Source organism: Triticum urartu, chromosome 3A, assembly GCF_056163025.1.
Source record: "Triticum urartu cultivar PI428250 chromosome 3A, HENAU_Tu73, whole genome shotgun sequence".
NCBI classification, from domain to species: Eukaryota; Viridiplantae; Streptophyta; class Magnoliopsida; order Poales; family Poaceae; genus Triticum; species Triticum urartu.
The window spans coordinates 378,452,524-378,469,805 of record NC_141875.1 but is presented as its reverse complement, the minus strand read 5'-3'; the positions used below and the strand labels follow the sequence as shown (position 1 = coordinate 378,469,805).

General features: G+C 46.7%; 1 protein-coding gene and 1 non-coding gene across 2 annotated transcripts; one reads left to right on the top strand and one right to left on the bottom strand.

The window, feature by feature from the left end:
* Positions 1–14,900: 14,900 nt before the first annotated feature.
* LOC125532218 (small nucleolar RNA R71) lies at positions 14,901–15,007 on the bottom strand. The gene has a single exon (XR_007293859.1). It is a non-coding gene; the product is annotated as a small nucleolar RNA R71 (small nucleolar RNA).
* Positions 15,008–15,224: 217 nt separating this feature from the next.
* On the top strand, positions 15,225–16,817 carry LOC147979760 (uncharacterized). Its single transcript, XM_087515335.1, has one exon. It carries the CDS (start codon positions 15,225–15,227, stop codon positions 16,815–16,817), a length of 1,593 nt encoding a protein of 530 aa, XP_087371461.1.
* Positions 16,818–17,282: the final 465 nt, after the last annotated feature.

The following is a 17,282-nucleotide window of genomic DNA, read 5'->3' as shown; positions in this document are numbered from 1 at the left end:
TCCACCGTCTTGCCAATTTGTTTTTCCAGGCATGTTTGAATCATGCGTTGGTAGGTGGGGTCGGCGTTTTTGAGTTCGAAAGGCATAGTGTTGAAGCAGAAAGGCCCGTACGGGGTAATGAATGCCGTTGCGGCCTGATCAGATTCCTTCATCTTAATTTGATGGTATCCAGAGTATGCGTCGAGGAAACATAATGAATCATGTCCTGCGGTTGCATCAATGATCTAGTCAATGTAGGGTGGCGGGAAGGGGTCCTTAGGGTAGGCTTTATTGAGGTCTTTAAAATCGACACCGAGGCGCCAGGATTTGTCCTTCTTTGGCACCATGACCAGGTTTGCTAGCCAATCCGGGTGTTTTATCTCTCAAATAAACCCAACTTCAAGTAGTTTGGCTAGCTCCTCCCCCATAGCTTGTCGCTTGGGTTCAGAAAATCTCCGCAGTGTCTGCTTGACTGGCTTGAACCCCTTTATTATGTTGAGGCTATGTTTGGCCAGTCTGTGTGGGATTCCTAGCATATCCGAAGGGTGCTAGGCAAAGATGTCCCAATTCTCATGCAGGAATACTCCTAGAGCGGCATCAACCGTTGGATCCAGCTGTGCTCCAATGGCTGTTGTTTTATTAGGATCCGTCGGGTGGACTTGGAATTTGACTATTTCGTCTGCTGGCTTGAAAGAAGTGGATTTAGGCCTTTTATCGAGAATTACGTCGTCTCTATCCATTGTGGAGCGTAGAGCGGTGAGCTCCTCGGTCACAAGGGCCTCGGATAGTGCCTCGAGGGCCAGGGATGCGGGTTTTTTCGACATGGAGTGCTATGTCCGGATCACTAGCGATAGTGATAACTCCGTTGGGACCGGGCATTTTGAGCTTCATGTACTCGTAATGAGGTATAGCTTGAAAGTGTGTGAATGCATCTCGCCCCAATAGGGTGTGATATTCGCTGTTGAAAGGTGCCACCTGGAAGATTAAATCTTCAGACCTGTAGTTCTCAGGCGTGCCGAATACCACATCAAGTTTATTGTTTCCCGAACATTGCGCTTCTCGACTGGGAATAATGCCTCGAAAGGTTGTGCTACTTTGCTCGATGCGGCTCTTGTCCATTTGCATTTTATCGAGCGTGTCCTCATAGATGAGGTTTAATCCGCTACCACCGTCTATGAGCACTTTAGTCGGTCAAAAGTCGTCCATTATTGGGTTTAGAACTAGAGCGGCCGGTGCTCGGACTGATCCGGCCCATGGTTCGTCAGTAGCATTGAAGGTTATCGCCATGTCGTTCCAAGGATTGATTGCAGCTACTTGGTTGACTTCGGCGAGTTCGCGGAGTGCCCTTTTGCGCCGATTGTTTGAAGAAAAGGTCTCGAAGACCGTAAGCACATTGAGATCGTTATCCTCCGGGGAGTACTTCTCTGGGGTAGTGTTGGTGAGGATGGCCTCATTGCTCTTAGCCACCCATCGGAGTATCCAATATGCTCGAAGGCTATGTGTTGGTTCGGATTTTGGCGTCGTGTGTATCTGACAAGGCTTTTCGAGCCATTCATCAAGGACAGTTCTATGTCCCATTAAGGGCTTGATTTTCTTGTCTGTTGAGTGATGATCAGGGGCCCCTTGACGGTGCATCCTTTTTGCCCGACCGGTGGGTGGCTTAAAGGCCAGTGGTTCCCACCGAGCTGTCTGGGCTTTCCAGGCGCTTTCCGTTGCACAATACTTCTGTACTATGTGTGCCAAATCTGCAAGGTGGAGTATGCAGCATCGGTTGAGGGGCATTAAGGATCCCCTCGTCCGTACAGTTGCGGCAAAAGACTGATAACGCATCATCGTTGCAGCAATCTTTAATCTTGTTTTTAACAAGTAGGAATCTAGCCCAAAAGTGATGGATTGTTTCCCGAGGTTGTTGTCGTACATACATTAAGTCGCATATGTCCGGGGGACCAGAATTGCTTGGAGAGTATTACTTGTGGTGGGTGGGTGGGCTTAAATCCGAGCCCTGGCCCACTATGGAATCTAGAATTTGAAAGATTTCTTAGGTTACCGGCCCAGGATCCGGAGTGTCCTAGGAATTTTTAGGCTCAATGCCTGGTTCTATGTTCGGAGGACGAAAGGTCTCTTCTCGGAGATGGGTATCTGTCTTGCAAGGCTCGGAGATCCGAACATAGTTTGTTCATAGGATAGGAGGAGAGGTATCATCAACTTGCTCCTCCACAACTGTCACTAGGTGGGTGAAAGGTGGGGACCTGATTTCCCTCTGATCGGGTTTAAGCCCAATCAGATCATAATCTGTTACGACCCCAGGGTGGCGATGTGATCTAGCAGTTCGTTCAAAGATGAGATATCTTCCGGATCCATCTTATCGACGATTTCGGGGTTGATGCGGAGATTATTTTGGCGATCTGGGAGACCGCCTTGGGCTTAATGGCCGGGCGGGCGCTGATAGCACATTCATTCATATTGTATTTCAAGCCTTTTGCATAAAAAATCAAACCTTGGACCACAGTTTTTACTTATAAAGTATTCATTCTTATTGAAATATTCTTATTATGATATTTTTACAACACTTATTCATATCTTGCAGGACTGGTGCGTTTAGGCACCTAAACTTCATCGAAAGTGTTTATAACCTTCAAGCTGGGGATCACCTTGTGCGAAAAGTTAGAACTAGAAGGGGAAAGCTGAAAATAACCTACGCACCTAGTCAAACAAAGAAGAGCAGATGTCTCCTTGGGCGCGTGAGAAGGGGCTGGTCTGGCGCGACCAGCGAGAGGCATATCTGATCCCACGCGCGAGGCCACGAGAAAGAAGAGGAGTTGAGGGCGTCGAAGGAAAGAAAAGGATCAGACCGATTGCCTTTTTCTCCCCAACTCCTCGCTGCCTTCCGCGACTCACCTACCACCAGATCGAATCAGGCAAGGAAAGGGGGTCGAGGGAAGGAAGAAGAAGAGGAGATCGGAGGTCGTTCCACCTTGCTGCCGCCCCTGATCGCCGACCTGCTGCTCTCCAACTCCTCGCTACCTTCCACCACTCAAACACCACCAGATCGAAGTAGGGGATTGAGGGGAACGAGCAGAAGAACCAGATCGAAGGAGAGAAAGGGAGAAGAGGGCGTCGGGAGATTGGTGGAGACACCCAATCCACCGCTTCTCTCCAACGACGACGCCAACCTGCTGCACTTCCTCGTCTTCAACCTCAAGAAACGGAGCGGTGGATCCTCTCCAACGACCCCTTGCTGATCCTCTCCAACTTGGCTTCGCTGATTGTCTTCGTCCCTGCTGCTCTCCTTCACCCACAACATCTACAGCCCAGGAAACAACTCTGAATCTCTTTTCTCTTACTGTAGTTTTCTGAATTTTTGCTCTGAATATTCTGCAGCTTGTAATATGAATCTCAGTTAACTGTTGATGTGTCCATGAGAAAACTAGGTGGTTCAACTTGTAATATTGTTCTGCTGCCTGTGATGTTTGAGATAGTTCCATCATCTACTCTATGCTACTGATAATATGTTCAGTTCATACTTGTCATGTGTTAGTTAGTATTCTGCTACTGTATGTGTGAGATCCCTTAGGTGTTTGTTCTTGCTAAATTGTTGTTGCACTTGCTGGATACTAAGTTAGTTGTTATACTCCTGTGAGCTGCTGTCTCTTTTATTGGTTGCTTGAGTTGTGTGTGATGTCTGAACCATTTACCTTCGCTGCATATTATTTTTGTTTTACCTTGCTCTAGTAATTGCTTGTTGTCACTACTGTTTGATTCATCTATCCGGTTGTTCTGAATGTTTTGAGTGTGTGCTTCGAAGTTCTAGATCCCTGTGGAGAACACGACATCCGTAGTTTGGACGTAAAAACCCTGCTATATTACAAACGATCATTTTGGCGCCATTGCCGGGGATTTAAATTTCATTAGCACATTAGTAGAATCATATCAGAATTTATTTTAGGTCGATTATGTAGTATTGCTGGCAACTAACAATTTCCTAACATTGGCTGCAGTTTTGAGAGAAACTAGCATGTGTCAATTTCAGGAACTTTTACAGGAAATTGTCTTATGCTTCATCCTGAATATTCACTAGAGACATTTGATCTAGAAATTGAAAGGACTTTATTGAGAAGAAGAAGAAGAGAGAATCAAACACGGTTTGAAGTTGCTGAATCTTTGCAAGATCGAGAAGAAGAAAAGATGCCTGATACAGTACCTTTGCTCAGGGACTTGTGGATCCCAAGAGATCATGGGATACCAGGAGAAATGGTGCAACCAGTTATTCAGGTGAACAATTTTGAATTGAAGCCTGCTCTCACTACTGGAATCAGCTACTTTGCCATCTGCCAGCTCTTTGTCGTCAGCTAGCAGACGGCAAAGAACCTCTTTGCCATCAGCTACCAAAAAGCAGACGGCAAAGAACTGGCTGATGGCAAAGACCTAATTTGCCATCAGCCAGTTCTTTGCCGTCGGCTAGCAGACGGCAAAGATTCTTTGCCGTCGGCTAGCGGACGGCAAAGAGGGAGGGGCCCCACTGACGAGCTGCTAAAAAAACCTAACGGCCCCCCTCTTTGACGTCCGCTAGCGGACGGCAAAGAGCAAAAAGGCAGACGGCAAAGGGGGGCGGACGACAAAGAGGGAGGGCCCCACTAACATTAACGGCCGCCCCACCCCGCCCCTCTCTCTCTCTCTTTCTCTCCCCAGCTACTCGCCGCCGCCCCGTCGCCCCACCACCCCGCCGCCGCCCCAGCGCCCCCCCGCCCCGTCACCCCACCACCCCGCCGCCGCCCCGGCGCCCCCCCCCCCCCCCGCCCTGTCGCCCCCGCCGCCCCCGCCGCCCTGCCGTCTGGGCGCCGCCACGCCCCGGCACCCCCGCGCCCCGCCGCCCCGGCCGGGCCCGGCCCCGTCGCCACTGCCGCCGCCCCAGGCCGCCCCACCCCCCTCCTCCGCCGCCCCAGGCCGCCCCGCCCCCCCTCCTCCACCCAGGTGAGCTCTCTGCCTCCTTTTTTTCCTTTTTTCTGTTTTTTTAGTTTTAGGTTTATGTTTAGTTTAGATTTAGTTTTAGTTTTAGTTTCAGGATTAGTTTTAGGTTTATAGCTTTAGTTTTAGTTTAGTTTTAGGTTTAGATTTAGATTTAGTTTTTTCCTTTTTCTGTTTTTTTAGTTTTAGGTTTAGGTTTAGTTTAGTTTTAGGAAAGAAGAAGAAGAGAAAAAGAGGAGAGGAGAAGAAGAAGAAGAAGAAGAAGAAGAAGAGGAGGAGGAGAAGAAAAAAGAAGAAGAGGAAGAAGAAGAAGAAAAAAGAGGAGAGGAGGAGAAGAAGAAGAGGAAAAAGGAAAGGAGGAAGAAGAAGAAGAAGAAGAAGAAGAAGAAGGAAAAAAAGGAAGAAAAGGAAGAAGAGGAAGAAGAAGAAAAGGAAAAAAAGGAAAAAAAAAACCTGACCCGACACGGTACCCAGACCCCGACCCGGCACCCCGACACGACACCCCGATCCCGAGACCCCGACCCCGACACCCCGACCCCGACACCCCGACCCCGACACCCCGACCCCGACACCCTGACCCCGAGCCTGACCCGACACCCCGACCCCGACACCCCGACCCTGACCCCGACACCCCGACCCCCCGAGCCTGACCCGACACCCTGACCCCGACACCACACCCCGACCCCGAAACAACACCCCGACACCGACACGGCACTACCCCGACATCGACACGACACCCCGACCCCCCGACCCCGAAAAAGCACCCCGACCCCGACACGGCACCCCGACACCGACAGGACACCCCGACCCCCGACACCTCCTGAAAAGGTGTTCTTTGGCCTTCCAGAGGCCGACGGGGTCATATATTTGTGAATTATTAGTTAGTTCATATATTTTTCGATTTTGTTATGAAAAACATCATATATAATTGTGTTGATCGTGTAGTTTTAAATGTGCAGTTGTTTCATCGCTGCGAGGTTTGGTGTTCGACGACCTCGCCGTGCGTTTGACGAGCTCTGCCCCTTCGTTCGTGGGTGAGCACAAATGACAAGTCCTCCTCCCCCATTAATTATTTGATCTATTCCGATGAAACTTGATAGCTAGCTATATATGTGTCTTGAATCATCAGTATGCGTAACCAATACGTGTCTCCCGTTCGAAAGCGTCATAGTTATAAATATGCATCCATTTGCATATTTATAACCTTGATTCTTTCGAATTGTCCAATGCTATCCATGGACAGCCCGAGTATGTGTAGATTGGGTTCGTTTTCCCATATGCTTTGCTCCGGATCCGACGCATAAATTTCGTCAGTGCCTCCCCTGTTGTTCTCCGGGTACACATCCTCTCTGTTTATTGCAGAGACGTGTATCAGGAGAACAGCGGGGAGGTGCTGCCAAAATTTTGCGTCGGATCCGGAGCATAGCATGGGAAAATGAACCCAATCTACACATACACGGGTGGGATTAGGACCTATCATTACCTATTAGAGTGTAGGTTGCATGGACGTAATAAAATTGACAAAGTAGATCAACTGATGAATATATACATGGTGAATTACATATATAATTGTTGTGTGTCCAGTAGCTCTGAAAGTCAAGATGAGTAACCGTGCGTGGATGTATACCGGTCACACTGGTCAGAACAAATGGAGCGCTAAATGGTTCACAAAAACCAAGGGGTTTGTGCAAGCCGCATTTGCAAAAGGCCAAAAGAAAACCTGGTGCCCCTGTTTCTGGTGCGGCAATTGGGAAAAGAAGACAGAGGCTGAAATGGGCAAACACCTGCAGAAGAGTGGTTTTACGCCCGATTATACGGTGTGGACATTTCATGGTGAGTCTGCCCAACGTGACCAAGCTGAGGTGGATCGTCGTCGCACCGACGAGCATGGTACCGGGATGGAAAACATGGTGCAAGACTATGATGATGCTCGGGATTCGGACGAGGAGATGGAGGAATCTGCAAAGGCCTTCAATGAAATGTTGGAGTCTTCAAAACGTCCGCTCCACAAGCACACTGAGCTTTGTCAGTTGGATGCCATCTCACAAGTAATGGCTCTGAAGGCTCAGTTCAACTTGGGCAGATAATGCTATGACGCAATTATGACAGTATTTGGACGCTTTCTACCCAAAGGCCATGTAATGCCTGCAAACCTGTACCGGTCGAACAAAATCCTCCGTGCACTGAAGATGCCCTATGAGAAGATACATGCCTATGAGAAAGGATGTACCTTATTTAGGCTTGACTATGCGGACTTGAACTATTGTCCCATTTGCAAGTCTTCCAGGTATATTGTGGTAGACAACGGTATGGGTGAGAAGACACAGACCAAAATCCCCGTTAGTGTTCTTCGGTATATGCCAATCGTACCAAGACTTCAACGTCTTTTCATGGTCGAAGAGACGGCCAGACAGATGACATGGCACAAAACAGGCAAAAGAACCGAACTAGATGCAGATGGGAATCTGATGATGGTACACACATCGGATGGTGTTGCGTGGAAAAAGTTTGATGAATTACATGCTGACAAAGCGGCAGATCCGAGGCATCCTCGAGTCGGCATCAGCACGGATGGGTTCAGTGTGTTTGGTATGACGGCAGCCCAATACAATTGTTGGCCCGTATTTGTCTTTCCACTCAATCGCCCCCCGGGACAGATTATGCAAAGAAAGAACATTTTCCTGACGTTGATAATTCCAGGACCCAACTATCCGGGGGAAAATATGAATGTGTACATGTAGCCGCTTAAGGACGAATTGCAAGAAGCCTGGGATAATGGGTTCAAGACATACGACGCCTTTAGCAAACGGAACTTCATAATGCGTGTTTGGTACATGTACTCGACGCATGACTTGCCGGCGTATGCGCTATTCGTTGGCTGGTGTGTGCATGGAAGGTTCCCGTGCCCCACATGCAAGGGAGCTCTTGAGTTTCGTTGGCTTCAGGCCGATCGCAAGTTTTCTTGCTTCGACATGCATAGACAGTTCCTGGATCCTCGCCATAAGTTCAGGAAAGACAAGAAGAACTTCATCAGGGGTAGAGTTGTCAAAAACTCTGCACCACCTGCATTGACAGGCCAACAGACCCTGGATCAGTTAAACGCTCTCGAGCCAGATCCACAACGTCCAGGGTACTTCAAGGGGTATAATACTAAGCACGCGTGGACTCACAAAACATGCTTATGGGATCTGCCTTACTTCAAAGACCTCCTTTGCCCACACAACATCGACGTGATGCACACTGAGAAGAATATCGCCGAGGCACTTTTTGGTACATTGTTCGGCATAGATGGGAAGTCAAAGGATAATACTAAGGCTAGAGTCGATCTGGAGGCGCTATGTGATAGGCCGTTACAAAACATGAAAGAACCGAAAGGAAAGCAGAACTGGAAGAAGCCAAAGGCATGGTTCAATCTTGGAAGGCCAGCTATGAGGGAAATTCTCTTGTGGGTGCAACAGCAGTTGATGTTCCCCGATGGGTATGCAGCGAATCTAAAGAGGGGAGCGAATCTTGATAAACTGAAGATATTTGGTCTCAAGAGTCATGATTGGCACATATGGATGTTGCGTGGCTTCATCCCTGAGGATGAATGGCTAGTACTGGCAGAACTCAGCTATTTCTTCCGTGTTCTTTATGCGAAAGAACTATCGCCTGGCGTGCTAGAAGAAATGGAAGAGTTGGCGCCGGAGTTGATCTGCAAGTTAGAGAAGATCTTTCCACCGGGCTTCTTTAATCCAATGCAGCATTTGATTTTGCATCTCCCGACCGAGGCAAGATTGGGGGGGGCGTGCAAAATCGTTGGTGCTACCCAACTGAGAGGATGCAGAAGACGCTTCAAGAAAAATGTAAAAATAAATGTAGAATTGAAGCATCCATGGCTGAGGCATTCATCACAGAGGAGGTGGCAAACTTTGTAACAGCGCACTACGAAGCCAAAAATCGTCATTTGCATAATCCGAAGCCTCGGTACAATGCTGACGAGCCTAAAAAGGGTGGATCCAACCTCAGCCTATTCAAAGGGAATCTCGCACCAGCTAGTGTTTCACATCCAGTATCTTTGGATAACGAAGAATGGCGGACCATTTCATTGTATATCTTCAACAACCTGATAGAAGTGCGGCCGTACATCGAGTAAGTTCTCAGTACATTGTTTCGCAACTTCTATTTCCTTTGAACTGCTCTTATTCCTGGATATGTCATACAGTCGATACGTCGCCATATTCTCGTATGGAGCGGAGATCCAAAAGGATTCCGTCGAAGAGTATGAGCTTCTCGCAAAGCAAGGAGGCGGCTATCCCGGTTTCATCTCTTGGTTCAAACAAACGGTAATTTCTATTAGAAAATTTCATTTCATTCGCTAATTTGTGCATAATGCAACAATCCTTTCATATTAAACTTGTAGGCTAATTCAGAGTCTATGGACGCCGAATTGAGACAAGTCGCTAATGGTTTTGACTATAAGGTCCGTTCATTTGACAAGTACGACATCAACGGGTATCGCTTTCATACCTATGGCAAAGAGCTATCTATGGCCGACCGAAAGTCTACAAATTGTTGTGTATCTGCTATCGGTGAAGGAGGTACCGAGTATTATGGGAGAGTTGAAGCAATTTATGAACTTCTGTTCTATGGTGAAAACCCACCGAATGTCGTAGTCTTCAAATGTTATTGGTTTCAGCCGAAGGAGACTAGAAGGACTCATGAACATATAGGGCTAGTTGAAATCAACCAAAGCACCCATTTAGATGTTCTTGATGTCTATATTACGGCTCAACAGGCGACCCAAGTATTCTATCTACCGTGGGCCTGCCAAACTAATCCAAATCTGAAAGGTTAGGATGTCGTTTATGAAGTGCCGCCACGTGCTAGACTTTCTCCCCCAAAGGAAGAGGATTATGAACCTCACATTAACCCAGACACATATAAAGGAGAATTCTTCCAAGAGACACGTCTTTCCAAAAAGCATTTCAAGAACCGCTATACTTCACCCCAAAACATTGAAGTAGACAGCGACAATGAATCCGACATCACCCCAGAGGAGGAACAAGAAGAGCCGGAACAAGAAGAGGTTACTGCTGCGGATGACCAGTCAATGCTTGACCGATTACGTCAAGGTGGCCTTGCACATGTTGATGCCAATGAACCCTATGAGCCCATCATTGATTATAGTGATGATGATGATTATGCATTTATTGATGATACTGATCGAGATTATTAGTAGTGTCAGGTATTCAATTTTTTATGTTGTACTTGATGATGATACACTTAAGTGATATACATATTATTATTCATGTCGGTACTTTTTTTATGTTGTACTAATTTCGTTTATTCTTTGTCATGGCAGGTGTTGAAAGATGGTGGGCGCTGGTCGGGAGCATGCCGAGGCCCCTTCTTCGTCGGCGCGTGGTGCGAGGTCTTCCATTCCACATGCACCTCTCCGCCGAGCGTTGCTAGACAGTATGGCGACACCGCCGGGCCCTTCTTCGTCGACCGTGGTGCCCAGCAGGGGACAAGGTAAGAAGAAGAGAGGAGTTGGAGCACATGGTCGCGGGAGAGGAGGTAGGGTGACTCTTACGGCGCCTTCCTCGCCGCCGCCCCCAGCTGTTTCACCCAAGCACGTGACTGCTAGGGTGGACTCGTCTGAGGAGGAGGCTGCACGGACTCCGGTCCACGAGCCTCCGGTCCACGGGTCTTTGGCCCACGAGCCTTGGGTCGACGGGCCTTCGACCCACGAGACTTGGGCCCATGAGACCCCGGAGGAGCACACATCTGGATGGGGTACCTGGTCGGGTCAGCCTGAGGAGCCGAGTGGCCACGCTGATGATGGCGGGGAGCCGAGTGGCCATGCTGATGATGGCGGGGAGCCGACTGATGAGGAGGGGGAGGAGGGGGGCAACGTCTACCAGCGTGGTGCTACACGGCTCCCGTCCGTGCCGGCGACCCGCGAGCAGAGGTGGTTGATTTTCCCTGATGGGGAGAGGTAAGTGCATTTAATCTTTTTGTACCTTCTGCATTCACATTTCTTCAAATAACTGATGTGTTGGCCTTGTCATGCTGCAGGGGTTGGGACCACCATGAAAGTGTCCGCCTGCCCAACTCCGTCCTTGGAGTTCTGATTCGGCAAAACTTCCCGGGGTTTGTCATGTTACCTAGTGAGGGTCGGCTTCCAGAGGTTGGATTGACTTGGGAGCACTACTTGGCTGCCCCGGCCCCGCCGGATGAGATTATCGACGGTGTCTTGTGCAAGACGAGGGCACACGTCATGATCAGAAAGTTCTGGGTAATTGCTCCTTTACACAATTAAAAATCTTCAACTAGCTAGTTATTAATTGTACTAATCAATATTGTCTCATTTGATTGCAGACATTCTACAGGTGTGAGGAGGGATACGAGGAAGAGGCGGATCATGTTATCCACAAGGAGTGCAAGCGCCTACTTCAGAACTTACGGCATGAGGTTCGGGTGCAGGCTGTTCGAGACTACTACGCCGGGCGTGGTATCAAGAAGCCCAAGCAGGAGTGCCGCGATAAGTTCTTGAGTAAGGAGAAGTACATGAAGGTAATTCTTAAGGCCTTGTACTTACTTCCTTCATTTAGTAATTCATAGGCGTAGCGCTCAAGTTTCTATTTGCTAACTTAGGCCCCTCCGAGATGGTGTGCGGATCGGATGGATTGTTGGGAGGTGTTGGTCAATGCGTGGTGCTCAAAAGAATGGCTGGCCACCCACAAAGAGGCCAAGGACAAACGTGCCCAAATGGAAGGTGTGCCACACCACCAAGGCAGCTCCAACTTATTTCAGTACGGGCGGAACTGGGTATGTGGTTTGCTTCATGATTCATGCAATTCATTCATCATGCTAGCTTTAGCCCTTTAATTACTAATTTACTTTGTTTCTCTCTTTCAGGCACGCTACAATAAGGCGGATAAGGTGCCAGAGGTGTACGACCTGTATGCCATGGCCCACACTGGCCCTTACAAGAAAGTCAAGCCATTCTCTGTGTCTGACCTTGATGATCCAAAGAACTTCACCAACATCTCCGCCCACGACAAGCTCGTGCAATATAGAGATCAGGGGAAGGCGAGGAAAGGGGAGGACTTTAACCCGAGCCAGGGTCCCATTGATACAGAGCTGCTGATGATATCTGGTGGCGGGAGGTCCCATGGCTCCATAGCCATGGGAGATGGATTTATCCGTTGTCCTAGCACTCTCCCAGAGATCAAGGCGCGTCAGTCGAGCTCCGCTCCTGAGATAAGGCCTTGTGAACGGCCAGTCCAACTCGCCTTCAAGGTTAGTTATACGTACTCAGCTATCTTTCTCCATTACATTGTGTGCGCTTCCATCAATGATTACAAATGGTCATGTGAGTGGTGTTGCAGGCTGCTATACAGAGTGAGAGAGATAGAATGGAGAAACTTCTGGCAGAGGCGGCGGAGAGGCAGCGGGAGTTGGAGGAGAGGACGACAAAGATGTTGGAGGAGGAGAGGGCACGGAATGACATGCAGGCAAGGGCCATGTACGAGCTCCTTGTGGTAAGTTTCTTCTGCAGATTACTTGCTAGTCTTAACATTTGAGTCTCATTACTAACTAGTATGACTCTGTTGTGAAAACCAAATGTGCAGTCTGTGTGCGAGAAGTCCAGTCAGACCGCTCCGCCGATGCCAGTGATTGCTCCTGGGAGCACGGTGAGTTTAATTTGAATGGACATTACTTGCTAGTCTTAACATTTGAGTGTCATAATGCTAACGAGACATTGGAAATGATCTTTGGTGCAGCTTAACTCCAGAAATGCATCGCACAATCCTTCTCCAGCTACCGGCGCGAGCCAGCCTGCTCCTACACCTCCGTGATCACGATAAGTTTCTCTAGTGTTTTGCTTAACAAATGCATAAAGACCTAGACTTAGCTTTATTTCCTCCAATATGCTTACCATAATGACCTAGAGTTAGCTTCTTTTCCTCCAAAATGACTTAATAAGCTTACTGACCTCATAAACCATCCATTCTACCTAAGTTAGCTCTAAAATGACTCATTTTACCTTAGTTAGCTTACAAGTGATCCAATTTATCCAAGTTAGCTCTAAAATAACCCATTTTACATAGATTAGCTCCTAAATGATCCATTTTACCTACGTTAGCTTTAAAATGACCCATTTCACCTAGGTTAGCTCCAAAATGACCCATTTCACCTAGGTTAGCTCCAAAATGACCCATTTCACCTAAGTTAGCTCAAAAACGATCCATTTTACCTTAGTTAGCTCAAAAACGTGGCATTTCACCTTAGTTAGCTCATAAAAGACCCATTTCAACTAAGTTAGCTCCAAAATGATCAATTTCACCTAGGTTAGCTCATAAACGACCCATTTCACCTAGGTTACCTCATAAACGACCCATTTGACTTAGGTTAGCTTATAAATGACCCATTTCACCTAGGTTAGCTCATAAACAACCTATTTCACCTAGGTTAGCTCATAAACGACCCATTTCACCTAGGTTTGCTCATAAACGACTCATTTCACCTAACATAGCTCATAAACGACCCATTTCACCTAGGTTTGCTCATAAACGACTCATTTCACCTAGGTTTGCTCATAAATGACCCATTTCACCTAGGTTTGCTCATAAACGACCCATTTCACCTAACTTAGCTCCAAAATGATCCATTTCACCTAGGATAGCTCATAAACTACCCATTTCACCTAGGTTAGCTCATAAACGATACATTTCACCTAAGTTAGCTAATATATGGCATATACTTCTTCTTCTAGTCTTCTTCTTCTATTCTTTTTCTTCTAGTCTAATTCTTCTTCTAGTCTTCTTTTTCTAACTTTCTTATTTGTCATTTTGCAGGTTTCATTCACTTCACGGAAGCCAGCTTCCTATGATGGATTGCTTGCTTTTTCCTGTTTTTTCCTTTGATGCACTTCTTGTATTCTGCTCGCTTGCTATGATGAAACTTTGCATATTGTAATATGTATGGATCGATGGAACTATGTGCAACCTACTATGTATGTATGGATGGATATATATGTGCTGGATATTTATTATGTTGGATATATATGTGCTGGATATTTATGTGATGGATATATATGTGCTGTGAAATATTTGTTGTGATAATTGTTGGATATAAGAAAAACAGAACAAAAAAGAGGCAGTGCAGGCTCTTTGCCGTCCGCGGCAGACGGCAAAGACACCTTTGCCGTCGGTGGCAGACGGCAAAGGGGGCACGTGGCGCCCACCTGTGCTTCCTGGGGATGGACCATTTGGCCTATTTTCCTACCGTGGCGGACGGCAAAGCCAAGCTGATGGCAAAGACTTTGCCTTTGCCATCCGCCGGGCGGACGACAAAAAAGAGCGGGCGCTGACGTATAGCTGACGTCGTCTGGCGGACGACAAAGAGGCGCTCAAATTTGCCGTCCGCTGGCGGACGGCAAAGGCCGCCGTTAGCCGCCTAACGGAGTGACGCTGGCGGACGTGCAACATTTTGCCGTCCCCCCTCTTTGCCGTCAGCCGTTGTAGGCAAAGGGCTCTTTGTCGTCCGCCATAAAAAGCCGACGGCAAAGGACCTGTTTGCCGACCCTATCTTTGCCGTCACTGTTTGCCATCCGCCGTGGACGGCAAAGTGCTTTGCCGTCAGCCATCCCTGTCTTTGCTGTCCGCCATGGCAGACGGCAAAGTACTGGATTCCTGTAGTGTCTGATTAACATGGTACAACAGTCCAGATTTGGTGGGACAGCTTTAGAAGACCCTCATGAGCATATCAGGACTTTCTTGGAGTATTGTAACACCCTCAAGCAAAATGGAGTTTCACCGAGTGCTATCAGATTATCACTATTCCCATTTTCCTTAACAGATGGAGCAAGAGTATGGCTTCACTCATTGCCTGAACATCTGAAGGATACTTGGGAGACTTTACTGCAGACATTTCTTGAGAGATACTTTCCACCAACAAAAGTTGCTAAATACAGGGACAAGTTAACAAGGTTTACTCAATATGATGGAGAAAGTTTGTATGACGCATGGCAAAGATTCAACTCTTTAATCAGAATGTGTCCTCATCATGGTTTAGAAAGATGGCTGGTGTTACAAACCTTTTACAAAGGACTGTCCACTCAAACCAGAGCTTTTGTCGATTCTGCTACTGGAGGAGGAATCATGAACAAAACCCTTGATGAAGCATTTGCATTGATTGAAAGCATGGTGTCCCATCATTTCCAATGGTCAAGTGAAAGAGCAATAGCACCGCCACATCCTGGTGTGTATAATGTGTCTACAAATGATAGCATGGCGGCTCAGATTGACATCTTGAACAAGAAGATGGATAGTATCATGTCAAATTGCATAGGTACCTCCGTAGCTTCAGTAAGTGTGCCTCAAATGTGTGATGTATGTGGCCAAGCAGGTCATCCTTCAACGGAATGTGCCTTCTATTCAGCAATTGGATCATCGGTTTCAGAAGTAAGTTATGCTCAAGGTCAAGGTCCATTCTCAAATAGCTATAATCCTTCTTGGAGGAACCATCCAAACTTGTCGTACAAGAACAATCAGTCATATGCAAGTGGATCGATAGTACAAGGAAATCGACCACCAAATCATCCAAGTCAATTTCAAGTGCCGAGGCAGAATGAACAACAAAATGTTCAGTCAAATGGAATGGAGGAAATCATGAAGATGCAGTTGGAATTAATGAACAAGATGGCAAATGAAGTTAATGGCTTAAAAGATTCTGTTAAGATGCTTGTGAGCAAAATGGATAGTATGGTGGGAGAAAATGAAGCAAGGCTGCCTGCTCAACCAATTCCAAACCCGAAAGCTCATTGTGGGGCGATATCTTCAGTTGATGCAGTGACTACAAGGAGTGGAGCCATGACAGGACCATTACTTCCTATTCCGAAGACATATCTGCCTCCTGCTATGAGGCCAAGTTCATCCGGAACTTCACCTTCAACATCATCAGAGAAAATAAAGGAGAAAGAAGTTGATAATCGAATTGAAACTGAAGTCGAATTTCCTGGTTTTCAAACAAGAGTTGAGCCTTTGCTAGAGGAAGCAATAACAACCAACAACATCCCCTTTCCTGAGAGGTTCAACAAACCCAAAGATGACAAGCAATTTGCCAATTTTTTGGAAACTATGAAAGGAGTTCAGATTACTATTCCTATTCTTGAAGCTGACTTGCATGTTCCGATGTATGGCAAATATTTCAAGGAATTATTAACAAAGAAAAGAAGCATGTCTGAGCCAAAAGTTGTAACTCTATCAAAGGAATGCAGTGCAATAATTCAGAATTCCATGCCTGAAAAATTGGATGATCCAGGAAGTTTTTGTGTACCATGTATGATTGGAAACAAAACTTACAGTGCTCTATGTGACTTGGGCTCAAGTGTTAGTGTGTTACCACATTCAGTTAGCAAAAGGATGTTCTTGGGAGAATTAAATCCAACATCCATAACTCTTCAGTTAGCCGACAGAACATACATGAGACCTGTTGGAATTCTTGAGGATGTTCCAATCAAAGTTGGGAAGTTTGCTTATCCGATTGACTTTGTAGTGCTAGATATGGAGGACAAGAGTGAGGCTGTGATTCTTGGAAGACCATTTTTGGCCACAGGTGGTGCACTTATTGATGTCCAAGAAGCTAAATTGAGCTTGAGGTTTGGAAATGAAAAGGTGGAGTTTGACATGAAGCATGCAACACATGTTCCGCAAGGAGAAGAACACTGCTACAGAATTGATACATTACAGAAATGTGTGGAAGAAGGTTATGAAGAGAGGTATGGAAGAAATTGTGGTGAAGTGGTTGAGGAGGATAATAGTGAAATTAGATATGAGGAAATCAGACCTGTGAGCATGTTGAAAGGAGTGCAAGGTCATTAGAGAAGATGCAACCAAGACAAATAGAAATGAAACAACTTCCAGAAAGTTTGAAGTATGTATTCTTGGACAATGAAAACCAGTGGCCAATTATCGTAAACAGTGAGTTGACGGAAATGCAAATAAAAGGGCTTCAAGCAGTTTTGCAAAAGTACAAAGATGTTATTGGATATTCGATTGATGATATGAAAGGGATAAATCCTGTTGTCTGCTCTCACAGGATTTACTTGAAAGAAAGTAGTGTGCCAATTAGAGAAAGACAAAGAAGGTTAAATCCCCATCTACAAGAGCTTGTCAAAAAGGATATTCTTAAATTGCTCTCTGCTGATATCATATACCCAATTTCAGACAGCGAGTGGGTGAGCCCCATTCATATGGTGCCCAAAAAAGGAGGAATAACTGTCATTGAAAATGAACAAGGGCAAACGATTCCTAGTAGGACTGTCATAGGGTGGAGAATGGTCAATG